The sequence below is a fragment of the Phasianus colchicus genome, chromosome 13 (assembly GCF_987193195.1).
Source record: "Phasianus colchicus chromosome 13, bPhaCol1.hap1.1, whole genome shotgun sequence".
Taxonomy (NCBI): domain Eukaryota; kingdom Metazoa; phylum Chordata; class Aves; order Galliformes; family Phasianidae; genus Phasianus; species Phasianus colchicus.
In genome coordinates this window covers 5,330,904-5,354,203 of record NC_143448.1, presented here as the reverse complement: position 1 = coordinate 5,354,203, position 23,300 = coordinate 5,330,904, and the positions used below count along the sequence as shown (strand labels likewise).

The 23,300-nt window shown below is 35.8% G+C and overlaps 1 protein-coding gene across 15 annotated transcripts in view; it reads left to right on the top strand.

Annotated features, from left to right (window-relative positions):
- CHD9 (chromodomain helicase DNA binding protein 9) overlaps nt 1–23,300 on the top strand; it is an 84,786-nt gene that overhangs the window by 38,594 nt on the left and 22,892 nt on the right. For all 15 annotated transcript variants that reach the window (XR_016470885.1, XR_004170063.2, XM_031615303.2 and 12 more), the window contains 17 exons: nt 5,015–5,126; nt 8,133–8,279; nt 8,931–8,999; nt 9,086–9,141; nt 10,330–10,447; nt 10,914–11,000; nt 12,449–12,586; nt 14,188–14,309; nt 15,169–15,412; nt 16,477–16,653; nt 17,493–17,636; nt 18,087–18,342; nt 19,125–19,335; nt 20,567–20,762; nt 21,282–21,449; nt 22,023–22,202; nt 22,924–23,034. Coding sequence is in view for 13 of the 15 variants with exons in the window: in XM_031615303.2 (XP_031471163.2) it covers nt 5,015–5,126; nt 8,133–8,279; nt 8,931–8,999; nt 9,086–9,141; nt 10,330–10,447; nt 10,914–11,000; nt 12,449–12,586; nt 14,188–14,309; nt 15,169–15,412; nt 16,477–16,653; nt 17,493–17,636; nt 18,087–18,342; nt 19,125–19,335; nt 20,567–20,762; nt 21,282–21,449; nt 22,023–22,202; nt 22,924–23,034 (2,536 nt within the window). In the remaining 2 variants the exon portion in view is untranslated. The remainder of the gene's footprint in view (nt 1–5,014; nt 5,127–8,132; nt 8,280–8,930; nt 9,000–9,085; nt 9,142–10,329; nt 10,448–10,913; nt 11,001–12,448; nt 12,587–14,187; nt 14,310–15,168; nt 15,413–16,476; nt 16,654–17,492; nt 17,637–18,086; nt 18,343–19,124; nt 19,336–20,566; nt 20,763–21,281; nt 21,450–22,022; nt 22,203–22,923; nt 23,035–23,300) is intronic.

Below are 23,300 nucleotides of genomic sequence, written 5' to 3'. Positions count from 1 at the left end.
CTTTTGAAGGGAGTTGGGCCGTGACACATCCATCCCAGCACAGTACCTGTCTGCCTGCTGGGCCGTCTCTCTGGAGACGCTTGGAACTGGCAGTAACGGTTACATCAGCTCCGTTGGGATGCTGAGAGCCAGGCTGGGGCAAGGAGCTGTGCCTCTCAGAGGGGCTGAAGTCAGGCTCGTTGTTCAGGTGACCCCTGCTTGCTCTTAACCTGATCTTTCACATCCCCTCTGTTATCAAACGGGGCCTATCCAACAGGAGTCTGAGTGTACCTTCTCTAGTCCGTACTCAAACAGCAGGTTGTTACCTGGATTATGCTCGCAGGCATTGCTGGTGTGTAATGTGGCCTGTGCTGCTCTTGAGCAGGATTTAGAGTTAGTGATCCAGCTGTGAAAAGGATACGCTCTGCCTTGCTGAACTGGCAGAGTGGAACTGGCACGCTAGTTGCTGAACAGACTTTTATAACATTGCTTGTGAGCCAACGGTTTCTATTTAAAAAGAAAAAGTCTGTGTTTAGATGTAATGCGACACAGCTTTGCTGGCACTGAGCAGCCCTCATCTAGGGTCACGTTTTGGCTACTGTGTGCTTGGGCACAGGGGAGATGGCACGATTTCAAACAGACCTTTTCTCACTAATTAAATTGGTTTGTCTTTGGGGACTTCATGTTAACTGTTCACATTTTCTATCGTGATTCCTTTGAGATCTGCATATAGAGAAAATGTATAGCATAATTCTTTTTGGTGGATCACGGTTAGTTATGAATTAGTAGCAGTTATTTTCTAGGCAGGCTGTATTTTCTTTCTGAAGTCTCCACTTAAGATTGTTAATCCTCTGACCTGTTTAAGTTGAAGAAGCAAGGCCTGTGGTTTCAGCCCACTGGTTTAGAACTGGATTCAAGAATTAGTAAAGTTCTGTGCCATAAAGATAGGTAAAGATAAATGAGTAAGTTTATTTTATTACCAAGCGTATGACAAACTATTAGCAGTGTACGAATGTGTGTATAATGTATTTAGGGTTACCAAGTGTGTTACCAGTTACCTTCGGATGTTGATTACTGATGAACTTTTCACAATTAAGGTTCTTCACAGTTTTTGTGAGGACTTCGAAGCCACCCTTCATATGCTGTCTATTCAGCCATTTAGCCATCTATTTAGGAATCTAAATGCTTAATGTTTTGCATAGAGCTTCTAATGACTTACAAGCTTTTTGAATTGTTTATGATTTCGGTTCATCCATTTAAGGTGATAGATTTTTTTGGTTTAAATACGTCTTTTACCACTTTATGTAAGGGATTGAAGAGTTACAAATTTGTGAACATTCTGTTGTTCAGAAAAGTAGATTGGCATTTAGATTATATCGCTCTCAAGTATTCCCACCTACTCAAACACAAAATTAAATATCATGGCCCTGATGAAAAGCAGCAGCTCTGCATTAGTGATATAAAGGGTGATATCATTAGAGTACCTAGTTTTTAAAAATAAATAACCAAATAAATCCCTCTCAGGCCTTGGGAATTAGATGTACAGAAATAAATCCAGAGTGGTAGCCCTTAAATTCCGAACTGCTGCCGTTTATCAGAAATAGTTTCATCATTTAATGTGCTAAAGGAATAATTATGTCTGGTAGACAGTCTTTATATCCTCTAGTTGATGTGGTGCTGCTAAGGTGGTCTGAGTCTTCCTAACGCCAGTTCACAGCACTTCTCCCCTGTGAAAGCAAAAGGAAAAGGAAACCATTCACCTGTTACGCTGATCTTGCATCTTTTATGGCTAAATACAAGAAATTCTAGGGAATTTCCTAGAAATCAGGCATTGTGAATTCTCTTATTGTATGATTTGTGTAAGTCAGACAAATCCTGTTTAATAGGTCTGTGCACAAGTGGAAGAGAAATCGTTGGATCTTTTTATTCCATTTGATAGTAATGCTGTTTTTTCATGCCTTTGAAGGGCATGAATGTAAAATTTCATCATCCTCCTGGGATGTGTTTGCACATACTGAGCCACGACTCCTTGTCAGAGTTTCCTCTGCTCCCAAACTCAAGTTTTGATGCATCACTTGTGCTTAAGTGATGTAATCTTAAGTCTGCTAATTACTGCAAAATATTTGAATGCACAACACTATGGTCTTGTCAGGAAGATAACTAAACATATTTTTTTTTTCTTGCATTATGATTCCCATTCCGTATGAGCTTGAAATGGCTGCTTGTTCCAAGTAAGACTAGATGAGTGTTTAAAAAAAAAATCTGTCTGCAATCCAAAAGTTATTAATTAGAGATATATTTGGAGGAGGAGACAGTGGGTAACACTGGGTGTTAGTATTATTTATTAAACATATGCTGAAATGATGAGAGCAGCTGTTTTTATACTACCAATACATCTCCCATTTGAAGAGGATACGCAGTCTTATCGAGGAGATATCTGCTTTGTATTTTGCTAATAGAATTTTTAGCAAAGGTTTTAGTGATTAAAAACACTAATGCTATAGTTCTGTTGCTAGTAATTAAATAAAATACTTTGACTACAGATTAAAATATTTGGAAGGTGGCTTTTCACATACTAATAACCAGTTTTTTACTGTTTCTCTGTTTTGAGAATTAAAAGTGATGCATTAAAGGTATGCTTTGAAAGTCAGCAATATCCTGCTGTTTCTTACATGCCTAATATATGTTTGCTGTTTTCTTTCTTTTCTAATACCTCTTCACGTTTACTGTTTCGAAGGCTTCTTTATAATTTTAAAGCTCTTAAAAGTGCTGACAACTTTGCAGTTGTTCCCCTATCGGAAAGAAGGGAAATGAACCAGGTTCTAACTGGCTGTTAGTTTGCAAGGAAGAAGTTGCATTGTCCGGAGATCTGCTCCTCATATGGTGATACTTTGTGTCGTAGTTTTGTAGACATAAAACACTTTAGGAGTTACGTGCTAAGGTTGAAAAGTAATAATGGCTCCTGAGGTGGTGTCTTTCTGATCTCTTCCACTGTTGTAAGTTTCTCATCATTTTAATTTTACTTTGTTGATAGAGAAGAAGGAAAAAAAACAAACAAACATGTTGAACTAATCTACCTTGCCTAATCATTTTATTTCTCTATTACATAATAAGACACTTTAAAAAGCCAAGTGAAAGTGAAATTGAAATGGAGTCTAGTGATATGATTTATTCTGAGTCTGCAGTGTGCTGTTTCCTTTTCACAGAAACAGAAAGATAGTTGCTGTTCAGAACAGTTTGTTTCAGCTTGGCAGAAGGGATGGTAGCCAAGTATCTTAATGCTTTCCTGCAGAGATTTACAAACTGGCAAAGCAACTTGCTCTCAGTCAAAAAAAAAAAATCTCAGAGCTGATCCAGTTTACAGGCTTCTGAAAATCACTGTTTTCACGTAGCACATTTTTTAATAAGTTTTTGGCCAAAATATGAGCAGATTGCATTTTTACTAATAGAAATGCATGACTTCAGCACCATGCTGTCATTCAGCAACTACTGATATCAAAGAGCATTTTGGTTCTGGGCACTGGATCGGAAGGAAGAGAAACTATGCATGTATTCCTCTTGCTGGCATCATACCCACAGAAGAGAAGAAACGTTCAGAGCAGTGACGTGCAAGGAAGATATTAAGAAAATATCAGGAAGATGCATTTAAGGGCAAGTACTGGGGGTAGGAAGTGGAAGATGAAGAGAGAGACAGATGAAGAGGTGAACATGCAGGGAGCAGACGTTAGCTTTGAACAGGCAGCTCTGGAAACAAGCAGATCTGTCATCATGCTTATCGCACATATCATGTGTTTGCCAGTGAAGTTCAGTTCACGCTGAGTCAAAAAAGATGGAAGTAGATAATGCTTTTTTTTAAACTGTTCCATTGAATGTAACCTAATGGCTAACAACTGAAAACATTGTGAAAACATTCATTTTTACAAAGGTCTGTGTAATCTTTTTGTGTCCCATGTTATTTTATCGATCCCTAATGTTTTGGTAACTTTCTTTTGTTTGTGGACTCATAGTTTGGTTGTCATAAACATCTGATAATTCTCCTAGCTAGACTCAGCCAAAGAGGAACAAATGAGGAAAGTGTTTCAGCCACCACCTTCTTTTTGATGGCTTTCCAGGTGGACAATATTTGGTACTACTTTGGGATCAAACACACAAGTTAGCTGTATAAAAGTTAGTGTCTTGTGCTTAACTGGTTCTGTAGAATGGCAGAGACCATTTGTGTGTTGTATCAGTTCTTATTTCTGTTACACAGAAGTGATAATTAGATGCCACGTAAAATATATTTTTAAAGAGCAGTGGTTGGCACATTTTGAATATGAGAAAGGAAATATTTCAACTCTTATTAGATAAAACAGATTACTTATTTCATAATTTCTAGCATAACCTGTCAGTCTGTACTGAGAAATCGTTAGTGCTTTTTCATTAGAATTGAACTGATTTCTTCAGTTCAGTGTTCTTAGAGAGAAGTCTGTGTTTTGAATACAGCTTATTGTGGTGTTTCTTAGGACAAATAGATTGGTACAGTTTCCTCTTATCTGTTCAGTGACTGACATACATAAAAGTTACAGCTTTGAATCATTTTAGATTGTTGTTCAGGTAATTTTTAAAATATAAATGAGAAGAAATTTTGCAGTGAGAAGCTATTTCAAGTAAGTTATTTACTGTTGTCATGTGTAGATGATAATTATACTAATTTTATCTGTGTAGTTTCTTATTGTCAGTCTAAATTTTAGATTCATCTCAAATATTTGTTTATAGACTTACAGTATTTGATACAGAGAAGTTTGAGCTGAAACTAACTGCTTACCTGTAGAGAAACTCACTAACAGGAGTATAAAATGTATACTGTCAAGTTGTACCATTCTATTTTGTGAAGTGTTTTGCGAAGTGTTTTGCATTCTTAAGGGTGTGGGGCTTCTTGATTTTTATAGTAACAAGAATTGAGGGTATTGTTTATGGATTTGGCATTGTTTTTAAGCTTGAAGTAAACTAGTATATAGCATTCATTTAGATGGCTTTATTTTTTTCCCCCTAACAGAAAGCTAATCATCACGCTGGGTAAGAAACAGAAAAGAAAAAATGAATCTTCAGATGAATTGTCTGATGCTAAGCAGACTCCACAGAAGTCATTGAAAGATGAAGATTCGCAGGTAAGTGATCAAATTGTTCCTTCTTAAATTTGTATTTGTCTACAAGTTTTCTTTTTCCCATCTCTCCAGTGAATTATTTCTTTTCATACAGGCAGCTGACTGCTTCTTTCTGTCACTTGTATCTGTCTCTCATAGATTACAATCCTTACATTATCATTTCAGCATGCCAGTAGACTCTAGTTGTATCTATGAGGACTGTTCTGAAAATAATGCAGCCTATTTTATGATGTTGGCCCACAACATCAGAGGCAGGTGTTGGTGGTATGGCAGTAGAGTTCAACCTTCCCATCAATATCCTGTTACATTTTGTTGCCTTGTGACAGAGGGGCAGTCTGAGAAAATGATGTCTGACATGGAAGTGTTTATGAAGCAAAGATGTCATTGAATTCCTCTGTATGAAAAAAATGGCACCCATGACATTCATTGACATTTTCTGAATGTTTATGGAGACCAAACAGTGGATGTGAGCACACTGAGGTGGTGAGTGGTGTGTTTCAGCAGTGGTGACAGTGATGTGAAAGACAAGCTGCGCTCTGGATGGGCATGGAGACCTGTCACACCACAAAGTGAAAAGTGTCACAATCAGCTCATCTGAACAAATCACCTGATGGTGGTGCCTGTGTGGAAAAATAGTGTTTTGTGGGAGCAAACTTATTCTATCAACTAGTGTTATTGTGCTCTGCATCTGTTGTAGTTTCCATGGAAAAAAATAGAGGAGGCATTACTTTCAGAGCAACCAATGTAGAACACAGCTGAAGGAAGTGCAGGATTGAGAGTTAAAGTGGTAGTCATCCTTTTCAGGAATCTTTCCCTTTTAACTGTATTCACTGTTTTAAAAGATAGCCCTCGTATAATCATTTGCAAAATTCATGCACAAGGAAGTATGAACTATGCAAGTGATTGTATCTTATTCATATGCATATTAGTAACAGAATTGTAACTCTCTTCCTTTGGGCAGATTCCATTAAAACGTAAGATTTCATTCTGAAAATGTGCAGGTTTTTATTCTGTGGCAATTTCATTGAAGGAGATGTAATCAATATTTATAATAAATAGTTGAGTAAAAATTAATTGTATGATCTGATGATAATGTCAGAAAATAATCATCAAATGCAGAGCTGACCTTTAGTATTTTGCAGATGATGATAGGGGAGGAAAAGGGATCAGAAGCCATTTCCAGGAATGGCTTTCTATTAATTTAGGTGATAAAGTGCCTTAGGTAAACGTTACCTGGAAGGGAGCATGGAATGATTTATTCCTTGGGGTGTTTGTCTTAGTGTGGAAGGATTGTTTAGTAGATGTAAAAGGAAGTAAAAAGTGGTTTGACGTTTTGAAGAACTATAGGTTAACAATTAAAATCCTGTCATTGCATAAACGTAAACTTGTGGGTCAACAGCTGTAATTCAGAAGTCTGGAGATCTTTCCTTTTTGGTTATTGATTTGGGTTTTTTGCTATTTTAGTGTTAGTATTAAATAATTCCTGCATGAAGGGAGAAGAGTGGTGATATTGAGTGCTATCGTGGAAAGAAAAGAGTTGTGCTACTGAATACCACATAACACTGCTCTGTCTACCTGCAGAGGAGTTGGGGAGAAGCATAACAAGAAGAACATCCATTACTTTCCTTCATCTCTGCTCTGATTCATTCTCTGTTAAATTTTTCAGCATGGTCATAATTTTCTTTTCCTATTGCAAGTAGCTTTCTATTTCTAAACCCATGGGAGCAGTAATTTTAGGTTATTCTCCCTTATTCATTTGGTATGCTTAGTTTCTCAGTAAGTGTATTCTTTAAGTATGTTGATTTATTTTGTGCATCAGATGTTTTTATTTATTTACTTATGACCATATTTCTCAGTTCAGGGAAGTAATACAGCATTTCTCAAACAAGAGAGATTATATATTAATGTTGGAGAGCGTATGTCTGCTGATGTTTTATTAATCATTTCATACATCAAGTAAAGACATACTGAGAGAGCCTGAAAATGCTTTTCAATGCCTCAGTAGGTTTTGAAAACTTCAGCGACTACTTAACAAGAAAAACTTGAGTGTAGCTCTTTAACCTTTTGTTCTTAATTCCTACATCATTTTGCATAGCTCCTATTAACTAGCATTTTTAATAAGAATGTTCCTATCAGTTCTACAGTTCCTATAGTTTTAAACTGTAACGTGACAGTTTATATCTGAAGTTTCTTTTTGCTTTAAATTCCCCCACTACACCTCCCTCCACACACAACAGACACACACTTTTTATTGATGAATAGTTATTTTAGCTGCCTTATTGTTGAAAGCTGATTATTTCACTGTCCTAGCATCTCCAGAAGAGCAATCTGATGCTCATTCTTTGATGTATGCTGTGTTGTGCATACTTGCACTTCAGAAGTTGTCATTAAACTATGGCAAGGCCTTTACCATTGACCAGCCAGACCACGGGTTGAACTGAACAGCCAGAAAGAAAGTTCTGGTTCTGCAATCACATCGTTACTTAATATCTGCTCTGCAAAAGCCAGTATAACAACAGGGATGTTGAGTTTTGGTCTATTCACAACGTTTTCTTCTTCAGCTGACTACTGCACTGTACTGAAATCACCAATGGCTTTTCCTAAATAAAAAATATGCTTTGCTATGTAGCTCACTATAATGAAATTAATTAAAAGAAACTTGTTTACTTTGCTGATTTTATCTCAGTGACGATCAGTTCTCTAAAACTATTGAAATACTGATGCTTTCTTATTGAGGATCTGCTATGTATCCTGATGTTCTGTGATTCCTTTTGAACTCTAAAAATAGAAGTATCAAACATTCCTATGAAAAACATTTGAGAAAAAAGTAAAGTTTAATTGTCTGAAAATAATATTTAGTGGTTGCTTTTTTCTGTGATTCCCATGCTTCATATGTTCCATCAAATTTTGGCCTTTGGCTTTTGGTTTAGCTTAAGTATTCTGAAATTTGCGGTCTGTGTTAGAGGAAACGTTTGGTAAAGCTTCTTAGCTTTCTTCTACTCCATGCAGAAGAGAAGATCAAATCGGCAAGTTAAAAGGAAAAAGTATGCTGAAGAAGGAGAAGGAAAACAATCGGAAGAAGAAGCTAAAGCTTCTGCGAAAATCAAAAAGAATTCTGCTCCTTTACCTGCTGAGCAGCCTTTACAGTTATTTGTGGTAAGATCCGCTTTGGTGTTTAGTGTGAATCTACGCTTGACACGTGCTGCACTGTTTTCATTTTACTTATGTGTTTAACATGTCTGCCAGAGTTCTTGCTTCTCCATCTTTGTGTAATGAAGGTCAGAGTGTGTCTACTGCATCAGAATAATTGAACAGCATAAAAACAATAAGTCTGTTTTTTCAAAGCATCGGAATCACCACTGCCTGTAAAGGAAATTTATGTGACAAGTGTGTATGGAGTCTGATGCTCTTTTACCTGTACTTGTGCATATAGTTCTCTCTGTAAATCTGTAAAGCCTTCATTTTGAGGATAATGTTTGAAAAATTTTGGTTTAGTATGGGATTGTATTTTGCAGCCTGAACGGTAGTAATCTTATGTCAGTTGAATGACAAAGACAATCGTATTCAGGTACTTTTTTTTTTTCCTTAAAGCAGACGTGTGTATGTTCAAGGAAGAGTAGGTATATTCACTGTGTTTAAAATTTCTCTACTGGCATGATAGACTGCTACCTTTGAAAGTTGTAGTTACCTTTATTGTTGATCTTTTAACAAGCCACTCTTGCTGATGAAGCTTTTAGGCCTGTTATGGTTGAAGAAAGAGCATTTACTGGTATTTGTAATGATGGCATTGTTTTCCTATGTTTATAGGAGAATCCAAGTGAAGAAGATGCAGCAATTGTAGATAAAATCTTATCCTCTAGAATAATAAAGAAAGAAGTAAGTGATTGTCATTGGGTGAAATTATATATTTTAAAATAGGTTTCACTTCAACATTTTACATTTCCCCTAAATTTCCTTCTTAGATATCTGCTGGGATGACAGTAGAAACAGAAGAGTTTTTCGTAAAATACAAGAACTAGTAAGTATTACCACATTGCTCAGTTGAAGCTGTTGAGTGAAGTGTGGACCGTATTCATATACCAAAGTTTTGTGCTACTGGAGGATGACTTATGACCAGTTTTTGTCATTTTTCAGATTTCTCTTTGCGAACTTAAAATTGCTAAAAATCTTTGTTATGTTATGAATAATAATTGGCAAGTTAATGCTGTTCTGAAACCTGCTTTGACCAGTAAGCTGCCAGCTGTGGTTACCAAAAGAACAGAGTTTTTTGAAAATGTTTATTTATTAAATTCAGCAGGGGCTACGTAGCCTGAGGCTAAGTTTAATTTCATGAATTTAAATGAGCTGTTTTTAGATTTACAGTGTCGGGCGTTTAAGAGAGGCTGGTGTAGGTGTCACTTTCTGTTTTGAAAAGAAAAAAGCTTTTCTAGTTATAGAAATGAATTTACATCAGAAGCAGGAAATAAGGAATGAAGAAATGGCTTTTTCAATACTTTCTTTTTCCCCATTTCTTCATACCTGTCTTCTGTCCAGCTACTAAATCTGACCAGAAAAATTCACTTGAGGTACAGTTAGTTGGTATAGCTACCATTGAAAATGGTGCTCATTCTTCTTTCTTCCTTGACCCTGCTTCTTCATATCTCTCCTCTTAAAGGATCTGTTTGCATTCTCCTTTCTGATGTGGGCTCTGCTGCTGCTGCTTATGCCCCTCACTGCTTTAGATTAATTTAGCTATCCTGTAGTAGAGGAGATGCTCATGTTAAGTACATGAAAAAGCTAGGTCCAGTTAAGTACTTCTATCTCTGAAGGATATTCTTAGTTCTTTTTTTGTTGTTCCTTGCATCTGTGGATTTATGGATATTTTCTGATAAAATGCAGAATTTGAACTTAAGCTCACTTTTAAATGTGCTTGCTTTTCCTCTCAGGCCACTTGAAAGAAATCTGTGAGTCCAGAGAGTTCTATGGATGCTAGACAAAAAAAAAATACTGTCTTAACCACATGCATGTTTGGAAGATAACAGATAATATGGTTATTTGGAAGAATTAATCTTTAATCGTTGCAGTGAATTCTGTCTTAAATGATAAAATATTTTCTCATTTGAGTGAAATTTTGGTTTATAAACTGAATTATTTTAACTGTATGTTAAAAATAGATAGTAAGCCATGGCTTACATTAATATATTAATGTTAATCTCTGTAATTTCAGCTCTTATCTCCACTGTGAGTGGGCCACAGAACAACAGCTTTTAAAGGATAAAAGAATCCAGCAGAAAATAAAACGGTTCAAACTAAGGCAAGCACAAAGAGCTCACTTTTTTGCAGATGTGAGTATGAAATACTCAAAATAAAAGTTATGATGAATATTTGTTATTAAAATGCAACAGCTGAATGCTGAGAAATAAATGTAGCTGTTAGGACTGGGTTTGCATTGCAGCTGGGGGTTGTTTGTTTAACATAATTGTAAGAGCAGGCCTTCTGGAGTCACTGAACTAACCTGGATTGAATGGCTTGGTAAGTAGAGGATTACTGGGGTAACTACTTCCATGTGATAAGGAGTGAAAGATTATTTTTATGTGGCTAGGTTCTCCAATATATAAACTTCCTGAGACAAAACTTTTTGGCTAAAATTCATTTAGGGAGGGGTTGTGGTTTGCCAAGCATCAGTAGTTTCCAATTATCAAATTCATTCATTCTTGATCAGATTTTGTCTACGATGAAACCAGGTCCCAGCATATGCCAGCTTTTTTTTTTTTTTTTCCTTTCAACTTATGTATTATTCTTACATCACAGATGGAAGAAGAACCTTTTAATCCTGACTATGTTGAAGTAGACCGGGTATTAGAAGTCTCTCTTTGTGAAGATAAAGACACTGGTGAGGTAAGTGTATCTTAAATCATGTCAGGATGATGTACCTGACTAGTAATAGTATTTCTAGCAGATTTCAGAGTTAACACATTCATGATTTCATCATGATTTTAATCCTCAATAATATTTTCATTGATCCACATCAGTCTTGCCATTACCTAGCATTACCATGTTTTTCTGAAATAGAAATCGCAGCTCAACGGCTTTTCTTTTTACTATTATGTAAAAGTAGAAGATGCTTACATGGTTACTGACGCAAAGGTGAGTTGTGGTAATTACCATGTGAGTTGAGACAAAGGACTGATTCTGTCTGTCAGGTAGTGACAAGGAGTGGAAAAAGGCATAAGAGGGCAAGCAGTCTCCTATGGTGGTTCCCTCTTCCTCTCTCACTCTACCCTCAGGCTTTTGACAATTAGCAATTGAGAAGCTGCCAGTGGGCTCCTTCAGTATTTAACAAAGCTCTTTCTGCACCCAATATAAGTTGTCTGCTCCAAAAGTAATGCCTCATATTTTATAATTTTGGCCTGAAATGTCTAAGGTGGATGTTGATGGTGTGGCAGTAGTTGCTGAACTTCCCATCGATAGTCCATTACATTTTGTTGTCATGTGACACATGAGAGCAGAGGGGCAGTCTGACCAAATGGTATCTGACATGGAAGTGCAGATGAAGCAAAAACGTGTCATTGAATTCCTCAATGCAGAAGAAATGGCACTCACTGACATTCATTGATGCTTGCTTAACGTTTATGGGGACCAAATAGTGGATGCACCCCATCACTGTGGAGTGATGGGTGGTGTGTTTTGGCAGTGGTGATAGCAACATAAAAGACCGATCACATTGCAGACAGGTGTGCAGTTTTACAGTCTCAGCATGTAGTCAGTCTCCTGTTCATTGCTGGCAAAAATGCAGAGCTAATAGTGGTGACTATGTTGAAAAATAGTGAATTGTAGCTGAGAACTTAATCTGTCAAATAGTGTTACTGTGCTCTTTGTATCTGTAGTTTTCATGGAAATAGGTAGGAGGCATTACATTTGGACCAGCCGTTGTACCCCATCTGGAAAGCTATTACAAAACAAGAAAGTGAGATTAAAAAAATGCCTTAAGTAGCTTGATTTGAGTATGAAGGATATGTTCTAGGCAGCACATCTATTAAATTCTTTTGTGGTTTTTTGGTCACTTCCACAATTATCAGAAACATAGCAATTCATCTTCCCTAAGACTGACACTTGCATGTGGGTAAGCAGGATTTAAAAGTACTACAGAGTTCTACAAGAAGTAAAAAAAAAAAAAAAAAAAAAAATGTGAAACTAAGGATACATACACAGATTACTTACAAAGTATTAGAAATGTATTTTTCTTTCCAAGTATATCCCATAAGTTAGCTGCTCATGTAGTAAGGCATATTAACAGTCTGTATATTAAATTGAAAGCTGATAACATTCAGAATTTTCTTCTGCAGCCTGTTGTTTACTATTTAGTAAAATGGTGTTCGTTGCCATATGAAGACAGTACGTGGGAGCTGAAAGAAGATGTAGATCAAGCAAAAATAGAAGAATTTGAACAATTGCAAGCTTCCAGGCCTGACTCAAGGAGATTGGTAAAATTATGCCTATTTTACTGTCTGTCTTGGCAAATTAGATTTTATCTTCTCCACTGTAAACTTCTGTGTTAAAATATAAGACGTACTGACATTCTGTGTTAAGGATTTGTGAGCTTACCTAAGTTACCTAAGGATAATATTTTCATCTAAATTGTAACTTGTTAAAAAGAATAAATAAACGTTTGGGGGAAATACGAAGCATTACAACTTTCTAAGCTTTTAACTAAGTGATGGGCAGCACATTGAAAACGGCTATTATAGAATCTAAGCACCATTAAGATGAGGAGAAAACAGAATAAAATATATTTATCCTCTTGAAACCCAAGTGCAGTCTTGTGCTTTAGCACTAAAGGAAGTTGACAAGCAGGCCTGTCAAACAGATTCCATAATTACTTCCTGCTTTCATTTTTCTTCTTTTAATAACAAGATAGCTGAAAAGAAGAAAAATACATGTAACAAGGAAATGTGTGTTGTCTTTAAGTTATCAATCTTCCCTCTCAGAGTAGGAGGGGGAAAAAATACTACTTCTATTTAAAGTCCTGTATATGTCACTGTCGTTGCTTACCCTGACTTAAGACATAGGAGTGGTACAGCACACTTGCTCTAATTATTTTTTTATGTAACTGATTATGCACAGTATTTTAATTTGTAGGATTTTATTTTAATCTTCTTTTGTCTACAAATAATGACAGTAGTCATGGCTAACCTCTTAAGATGATATTTTTCATTTTAATGGTATTTATTTAAAACCCTGCTATTTTGGCGTTTGAGAAGGCCTTGATAACATACATCTCTGTTACTGTATTTGACTTGGAGAGAAAAGATTTAAGTGCAACTGTACTACTGATAGCCATGACAGCATCAGCAACAAGTATTTTTTGTTCCAGCTCCAGCGCATACAAGGAAGTATTTGCTGAGTGCAACCCTGCCAGCAGGAGTGTGGCTCCTCCTGGTGTGGGGATGTGGGCAGATGCTTGCTGGTGGTGGAGAGGAGGAGGCCACAGCAGCTGCTGGGAGGGGAAAGCAACCCCTGCTTGGGGAGGGGGTGCCAGAGGATGCTGACAGTGGAAGTACAGAGACATGGAATAAAGTTCCAAGTTGCCAGATAAGGTTACATGAGTCAAGAGTAAATGCAAGCTTTCATAAACCATGGGAAATGTAAAAAGTACAGCTGATCAGAAAAGATCTTACTAAAACTGTTTTGCTTGAATTTGTGAATTTGTTCAAGCTGTAACGTAGAGCTACTTGAAGAGAGTGTCTTCTGCTGGAGTCTTACTTAGTTGCAGTAAAACAACTTCATGGTTTCCTTGTTGGGTTGCCTGCTATAATTTAATTGCCAGTCTGTTGAGTGCCCAAGCTTGGAGCCAGGGAGATTAAGATAACATATTTTGATACTGTTAGTCTGTTGTTTCGTGTCCTTAATATTTTTATAGTATAATCTCTAATTTTAAAAGTATGTGACAGCATCCCAGTTTAAAAGCTAAGAAATTTCCTTCTAAATTTAGGTTGCTAGGCTTGAGAAAAAGTGAGTAGAACTGTTTGGGGGGGAAAAAAAAAAAAAGTATGTGCTAACTTTCATACTTGTTTTTCTTTTAAAGGACCGACCACCTCCAAACTCGTGGAAGAAGATAGAACACTCAAGGGAATATAAAAATGGCAATCAGCTCAGGGAATATCAACTGGAAGGACTTAACTGGCTTCTATTCAACTGGTACAATAGGTAAATGCATGGATTTTTTGTTAACATAAATGTTTTAATACAGGGAGTGAGTGTTATGAGGAATTAATACTGTTTTAACTAAATTTATCTTTGTTTCTCTGCTTAGAGCTGAAAAGATACAATGGATAAAAGAATTGCTCTTCCTTTGAAACTTTGAAAACTATGTTTTTATCAGCAGGAATAAAAGAAAACAAATCAAAAGAGAGTCAAATTCACTGAAGATATATTTTCAGTCATAACGTTTTACTGCATAGTTGTATGATCTACAAAAAAAATGTTTTCAATTCTCAATCATGCTCTCCTTAGCTCTGTGAGCATGTATGCTAACAGAGTGAAGAGCTGGAATATGTGGCTGAGCGTGAGCACCCAGTGGTACTTTGTGTAGTTGTTTGATTATATGCCTCAGCTTTGGTTTTGGAAATGCAGGGGAAGTTTGGCACTGATGCTTTGTTTCATCCTGTTTGTATAAGGGTAGCTGGGATGCTTTGTATTTGTGGCTTGTATGGAGTCTTTATTGATCTCTTGAACATTCATTATGGTGGGCATGCTTACAGGAAAACTGATTAATTCGAATTTCTTTAAATTGGGGCAGATGTAGTCCCAAAAAAATAACCTCGTGATATTTCTCTGGGACAGCCTAGCCAGTGCTAAACATGATTGAAAACCGTGCTTTTGTGCATCAACTTTTTCTTTCACCAAAACCAGTGGACATATGAGTGTCTCTTGCAGTACCTCAATTCTGAGTATTGTTTTGAACTGGTATATTTGAGTTTTGTTTTACAAATTGTCCTTTTGAGTAACAGCTTGAGCACTGTACTTTCTTTGACCTGAATAACAAATAAATGTATTTTACTTTCAGACGAAATTGCATTTTAGCGGATGAAATGGGTCTTGGCAAAACCATTCAGTCAATTACATTCCTCTATGAAATCCTCCTGTCTGGTATAAGAGGGCCTTTTCTGATCATAGCTCCACTTTCCACTATAACAAATTGGGAAAGAGAATTTCGCACGTGGACTGACCTTAATGTTGTAGTGTACCATGGAAGTATGATCAGCAGGCAGATGATTCAGCAATATGAAATGTACTTCAGGGACTCCCAGGTATTGTAACATCACTTACATGCACTGTCTTTCCCAAAGCACATCTCAGGTAGTAGGGTTGAAAAGTATACTTTATATTAGCTGTACATATGTCTTACAGAAAGCCACTTTACATCCCACTGTGTTTTTTTAAGCTTTTTATTTCTCTAAATCTTTACCATATTCTTACTGAGTAAATTTTGTGGAAGTGGTTGCAGCAAGATGTATGATGCTTTGGTATGCTGAAAGGAGTTCTGCAATCAAAAAAGTGATACAGATAACACATGTGGAGATTAAAGTGTATGCAGACAGTTGCAGTTGGAGACTGAATGAGAAGAGCAGTAAGAAAAAAAATAGAGCTGATTAAACTGTTTTCTTTATATAGCTATTATTTTCATTTCTGTACTGTAAACTAGCCTTGCTTGTGTACAGTTTGCTTTTCTCTTATTACGTCACATTAGCATTGTCTAATCAGATTTCACGGGTTTTTTTTTAGTCTTCTTGTGCCACTTTTATGTATTTTACGTAGGCAAACATTAAAAAAAAATCATCACGTTTCTGTATTTAGTGGTAAAGCAGAAACTTATTTTTAGGTAGCTAAAATTATTAAAAGAATGTTTTCTTTTCCCTGTGAATTGCTGTGTACTATCTGTCTTATTGAAAGCCTTCTGTATTCTTTATCAGACCAGTGTAGTAGATCAAGCTAGGTTAGAAGTGTTTGTTTAGCTGTCAGCTGATATTTTTTCATACACAACTGTGTGAGTGCTAACTGTCACATTGCTGTCACATTTTGATGGGTTGACTCATTTTTTTCTGTCAGCCTTTCAGATTTTTACAGGATTAAAAATGTAATATTATCTACATGCATCCTCTGAAACTATTAGTAATTCATAAGTGGTTAGAATATACTGTTGGTTAGATAATACTGAATTCCTTCTGATGTTGTATAGATACAGAATGTGCCTAGGCTGATGAACTAAGTTATAATATAAAATCTGGTATCTGTCTTAGAGTAGAATGTCAACAGAATCTTTAAATTGACTTGATTCAATGTAACATAACATTTTGCATTGATGAATCTTTAGGGACGTATTGTTCGAGGCACCTACAGATTCCAAGCCATTATCACAACTTTTGAAATGATTCTTGGTGGCTGTCCAGAGCTGAATGCAATTGAGTGGCGATGCGTTATTATTGACGAGGCGCACAGACTGAAAAACAGAAACTGCAAACTGTTAGAAGGACTAAAATTAATGAACCTCGTGAGTACTGCTTTTCACTTCTGTTTTTTAATTCCACTTGTTTTCTGTAAAAATAATGATGTAGAATATGATAAATCACAAGCTTGTTTATCTGTCAAAAAAGATGTTTTAAGCAGTCTTTCTGTGAAGAGGCAGGTTCCTGAAACACTCTTCAAATGTATGTGTTATTGAGACCTGATGGTTGTGTAGTTTTGATGGGTAAAAAAAAAAAGTCTGCTAAGCTTTAACTGTAAGCAGAATCTATTTGTGATGATAGTGTTTTAAAGCCTGTTTTGATTCCCATGAAGGCTTCCTTTAATATGGTCTCCTTAATCCTAAAATAGTGCTAAGCAACTCCTGGAATTTGCTAAAGCAGACCTATTATCTAATCCTGTAGTTTGGATTTTGCTTGATATTCTGGGAGCTTTACAAAAAGCAACTACTACTGTGAGTCTTAAGATTTTTGGAGCATTACTATAAGGTACTCCATAACTGGGTTTGGATTGTTCTTTTCTCCAAACTTGACTTATTTTGATCCACTCATCGCTACGTGTTGTCAGAAGTTCTTTGCTTTCTGATTTATGTTTACTGTTTATTTTTCTCACTGTGGAGAGAGGGCGATTATATTTGTGTGAAAATTGCAGGCCAAGTTGGAAGTATTCATTTATTCATTATGGCTGAAGGAAGACAAGATTTAAAGAAAAGCTAGTTGAAAATACTTACTATTCATCTACTACTAATGCATCTATCACTGTACTTAGTAAAATACAGAGCTGCTAATTTCAGGTTATGACATTCAGACATGATAAAAATTTCTTAGCAAGCATTTGCACATAAGTCATTTAATTTTCCTTTTCTAGGAACATAAAGTGCTGTTAACTGGTACACCACTGCAGAACACAGTAGAAGAGTTATTTAGTCTTCTTCATTTTCTTGAACCATTGCGTTTTCCTGCTGAATCAACATTCATGCAAGAATTTGGAGACCTTAAAACAGAGGAACAGGTATTGCACATTGAATTAGTTCATCTTGAGTTTGAATGTTTGAGCATGTGACTTGTAGGAGAAACTGTTGGTTTGTATAGTAACCATTACTGCATTAGTAACAGTTAGAAACTGACATTACTTGGAACAATACTCTGATAAATTTTAAAGCAGAGTATAAAGTGCAGAATTTTAGTTATTTTCACCTTTTTTTGGATAGACTTTGTAAATATAGCAAGTGAATAGGGAGAAGAATAAAACCTGAGATTTTCAGGCTCTATAGGCAGTTTGTAGGCATTATGTTTTTGGAGTGTATCAAATATTTCTTCAGTAATGTGAGGTTAAAAAGAAGATATCCTACCTGGAAAACATTTTATGTATGGATAGAAATAAAAAGCAGTGTTAAAAAAAAAAAAGAAAATTGTATCTAACTACAACTCGTGTGTTCCAAAAAACTTTCGTTTCACTCAGGTTCAGAAATTACAAGCTATCCTGAAACCCATGATGCTCAGGCGATTAAAAGAAGATGTAGAAAAAAAGCTGGCTCCTAAGGAAGAGACAATAATTGAAGTAGAACTAACTAATATTCAGAAGAAATACTATCGAGCAATCTTGGAGAAAAATTTTGCTTTCTTATCTAAAGGAGCTGGGCAAGCAAACGTACCAAATTTGGTTAACACTATGATGGAACTCAGAAAATGTTGTAATCATCCTTATCTCATCAAAGGTAAGTATACTTGAGAAATCAAAATTGAATTCAGGTTTTGAACTATTTCTGTACTTTATTTAAACTACTTAAGAACTAATGGATGAGATGAAAAGATTTTTAACAGACATTAGGCAATGTGTAACGTAGTTGCGTGTTTGAGACCTGAAATGTGAACTTTTTTTGTAAGGCTTCCCAAGATATTTATAATTGATTATGATATGAAAATGTTATACCTCTTTAAAAACAGCATTAAGAAAAGCATCTAGAGTGAGCTTGTAAAAAATATTCTTCTTGCAGATTATATCATCTGTGTCAGTTTTTGGTGCTTTTCTCGCTTTTTCCTACTTGAAAGAAAATGCATCTGAAGTTCTTAGAAATTTTACTGTGTTTTCAGTCAGACTGGGGCTTCAGAAGAGGTCTTCAAAATATCACTCAGCACTCGTGTCTTATTTCAAATATCCCCGCTGTAAAAAGGACTTTTTAAATGACTTTCTTACCCAACACTTGAAGAAGTTGTATTTTTCACTTTGCAATTTAGAGATACTCAGTTTTAGATGGTTCTTTTTTCCAATGCTGTTTTACTTAGGAATGTAAGACTTCTTTTCAAAAAGCAGAAAAATAAATGTTCTTAATAGACACCAGGTCCATCCAGACCTGTTTTGTCTCCAGCAGTGGCTAACCAGGGTTATATAGACTATATAGAGGCATTGTTGTGGGTTTTTTAGTAGCTTATTCTTATATGTATGTGAACAGATTTATGTAGCTTATGCCTGTTGGTACCAAGAGATATTCTTTGATAGGTGCTGAAGAGAAGATCCTTGGAGAATTTAAAGAAACTTACAGCCCAACTGCTCCAGACTTCCATCTACAAGCAATGATCCAGTCTGCTGGTAAATTGGTTCTTATTGATAAACTTCTTCCAAAAATGAAAGCAGGAGGCCACAAGGTCCTTATCTTCTCTCAAATGGTGCGCTGCCTTGATATTTTGGAGGATTACCTTATACATAAAAGGTAATACTGTGCATACTGTGTAGTTTATTGGTCTCAGTAGACATTTTTGGATGTTATGGGAAACAGCATCCCAAAAGTAGTATTTTTTGTTAACTGTATGTCATCTCTGTGATTCTGTGGTTTTGTTTCATAGAGCTACTTACTTGAACTGATCTAACATTTGGTATTTTGTATTTTATATTTGTTTAATATACTACTTTGAACTTCATAGTAATATTTAACAATCCAGCATGAAATGATTCCTTTTTCTTTAATAATATAACTAGTTCTAGACTAGTATATCATATCTACAAGTACAATCTTCTGAAATCCCCAGAAGCTGAAACTAGCTTTATGCTACTGTTTGATTAGAAATGTTAGCAGGCATACGTGGTAAGGCTTCGTATTTAGCTGAATTAATGGCTGTAGGAGATGGCTGCTTGCCAAATAGCCTGTGGTCCTGTAGATTATCTGCTGTCCCATTTCATGCCTGATTAGAAGAAAAATGGTTGTGAAGCTTTTTGGCTAGCTGATATGCATTCAGCCTCCATTTACAATTTGTGAAAGCACTTACTCCCTTTTTTAAGCAAGACAGAGGCGTTTTATTTGATATCTGAAGTTTTATTGGAGTCTTCATAATTATCAAAGATAAGAGAAGTGATATTTTTACCTTGGCCTTCTAATTTTGCCTCTTTTAGTTGAGGAAGTCATAAATTCATTGATGCCTTGATAAAAGGCAGTGAGAGGTACTGTGAAGTTCTTTTTGTTCTATTTCTCCTGCTCTTGACAAAATCCATGTGTGGTTTGTTGAATGACAGCTCACCAAGTACTTCTTTGTAAAGGTTACTCGGTTACCCCTATCATGATCAGACAATTTGGTATATAATTCAAAAGTACACTGCCTGCTTCTGTACCACAGGCAGTGTTTCAGGAATAGCGCATGAAAAACTTCTAAATACACGTGTGAGCCTCCAGTTTGGAGTGCAAACTAAATGCCATGGTAATACATGTCTAAAGGTATGTATTGTCAGATAATTGTTCCGATGGACAAAGAACTTGTCTTAAATATTTGATGTTAGGGCTTCCTGATGTGTGTTAGTAGTACAAATAGGCAAGCTCCATTCTGACTTCTGATAATAGAAGTTAGCTCATGACTTTTATTCACTGTAAAAATAAATATGCGGGCAGGAGATCTGTTCTACTTTAAATTATAAAAATTTTTGCAATTTTCCATGCATATGACAATTTCCAGGTACTTATATGAACGAATTGATGGACGAGTACGAGGCAACCTCAGGCAAGCTGCAATTGACCGGTTCAGCAAACCAGATTCCGATCGCTTTGTGTTCCTTCTGTGCACCAGAGCTGGTGGTTTGGGGATTAATTTGACTGCGGCAGATACGTGCATAATTTTTGATTCAGACTGGAATCCTCAAAATGATCTGCAGGTAAATGCATTGAACATTGAGACCTGAAGAGTCAAACTTGATTGATATGAATTTGAACACTTGGAGTGTTCAGTCTTTATTTTGAACCTGCATCATTTTTAAACTTTCTAGTGTTCCTAAGGCATATGTTTAATGTTTACTGACGAGTGCTTTCTACCTACACAGATGAAACCCAGATGACTTCATCTGGTCCTGACTTTCTCTTTTAAACTGATTACTCTTTTACATGCACAGCACAATGAAGTCTGAGTCCATAAAGATTTTGATTACATGAAAACGAAGACAGCACTAGAGATGGATTCTGCATATACTGAGTAATGCAGTATATAGAAATTAATTATGGTGCATGGTAAAAAGCAGCAAATCAAGTTTAGGAGTTTAAGTAAATGGTCACTTGATTTCTTTGTAAGCTTGTACTGTTATTTTTAAGATTGTGCTCGAACAGGATAAACTTCTTGAATCTTATGTTGTTCTTAAGTGAGTTTAATTTCTTACTGCTCTTTATCCTTTCTTCAAAAGGCTCAAGCCCGTTGTCACAGGATTGGTCAGAACAAAGCAGTGAAGGTCTACAGGCTGATAACTCGTAACTCATATGAAAGAGAGATGTTTGACAGAGCAAGTTTGAAGTTGGGACTGGATAAGGCTGTCTTACAGAGTATGAGTGGAAGAGAAAACAGTGTTGGTGGTGTATGTAGACTTATTTTCTTTTTTAAAAAAAAAACAAAGAAAAAAAATTGTAGTCATGTGGGACCTACTGAAAATCATAGAAGTTGGCATTTTTCTATTGCCTGTATCTCTGACATCCTTTTTAATGTGACTAAAAATAGTTGATATGACTTAGTAGTAGTAGCAGTTATTCTGAAAAGTCTTCCCCTATTTCTTGCCTCTTAAGATATGAGGTAAATAATGACTAAGTTAAAACAATGAGAAAAGTTTCCATTTGTATCTCTTTGTCTTCCTGCATTAATATGTGGATCATCAATAAGATGAGATTTGAATCTAGTATCAAAGGATAGGTTTGAAATCTTCTATTCATCAGAGTATTGAGTATAGCTACAACTAGAGACAAATGCATGTAAAAATAAGTCCATAGCAAAGTATTTCAGCTGTTAACTAGACTTATCTCTTAATGATCAATAATTTAGATATTTAATTTAGAATTTAAGAGCTAGGTTGCAGAAGCTTTGAAATGAAGAAGAAATAAATATCACTTTGGGGGGATTTTCCTAGGCTTTTTTGACGCGTGTTTTATTTATGCAGATACAACAACTCTCTAAAAAAGAAATAGAAGACTTGCTTCGAAGAGGTGCGTATGGTGCCATTATGGATGAAGAAGATGAGGGCTCCAAATTCTGTGAGGAAGACATCGACCAAATTTTGCAGCGGCGTACCAAAACTATCACAATTGAATCAGAAGGAAGGGGCTCCACATTTGCCAAGGTACGGAAGCAGCAAGTTGGTCTTTGACAGTATAGTTCTGTACGTGTTAGGAAAAAAAAGGGCAGAAAACAATTTCAAAAATGTATGTAATTCGTACATAAAAATGTGTTATTATAAATGTATTTAGGATCTCTTGTATCTTGCTAATCATGGATTAAGTAAAAATCTAAAGAACCAGTTAAGGGAATGTGATCATCTCTATCTTTTCATCACAAGAGTTGGAAAGAAATATCTTTTTTTTTCTAGAAGCAGTGTGTTAGTTTTTTAAAGATCTTCTGAAATGTAGCGTATTCCATGCTCTCAAGCTTTGATTGTTGGTAGTTTAAATAATCATTTGAAATTTCCCTCAAGCGAGTAATTTTGCATGAGATTAAATCCCCAAATGCTGATAAGCCTCTTCAAAAGATTCTACTTTTTCCATTCGAGTAATTTAGATTCAGACTTAGAAGCAGAATAATCTTGCTGCTTTATGTTCTTCTCTCTTGGTGGTACCTAAAAGTTCATTAGATTTTTCTCATTCATTATAGGTCAGAATTGAAAAAATTAAGGGGGAGGAGAACTTTTGAATTACTTTGCACTGTTAAGTAACTTCTAAAGGCTTAGCAGCAACTCAGGAGATTTTGTAGGAATAAAGTTATTCAGTCTTCCCAGCACTGGGGCACTCAAACCCTACAGACTTCTCATGTATGCTGTTAGTAAGATTTAGTTTTATGTTTTGCAGGCTAGCTTTGTTGCATCTGGAAACAGGACTGATATTTCTCTAGATGATCCCAACTTCTGGCAGAAATGGGCCAAAAAAGCAGAAATAGATATAGATGCTATCAGTGGCCGAGTAAGTACTATCATACTGCAGTTTTTTTCAAGTATGTCCTTGCTGTTTAATTCTTAGTTAGCAATGCAGAATTTTTGGTGTGCATCTTTTTTTAATACTTTGATGTGAATTAGTTTTTTGTGGTGGTTAGTTTCGACATAGGTAATCAACCATTGATAACTTCAGTAATTTCCTAGCTCCCTGTTGTCCCAAAAGAGTGTGGGCATTTCTGATATATTTTATTTTTATATATATGTAAACACACACATATATAAATTTATTTATTT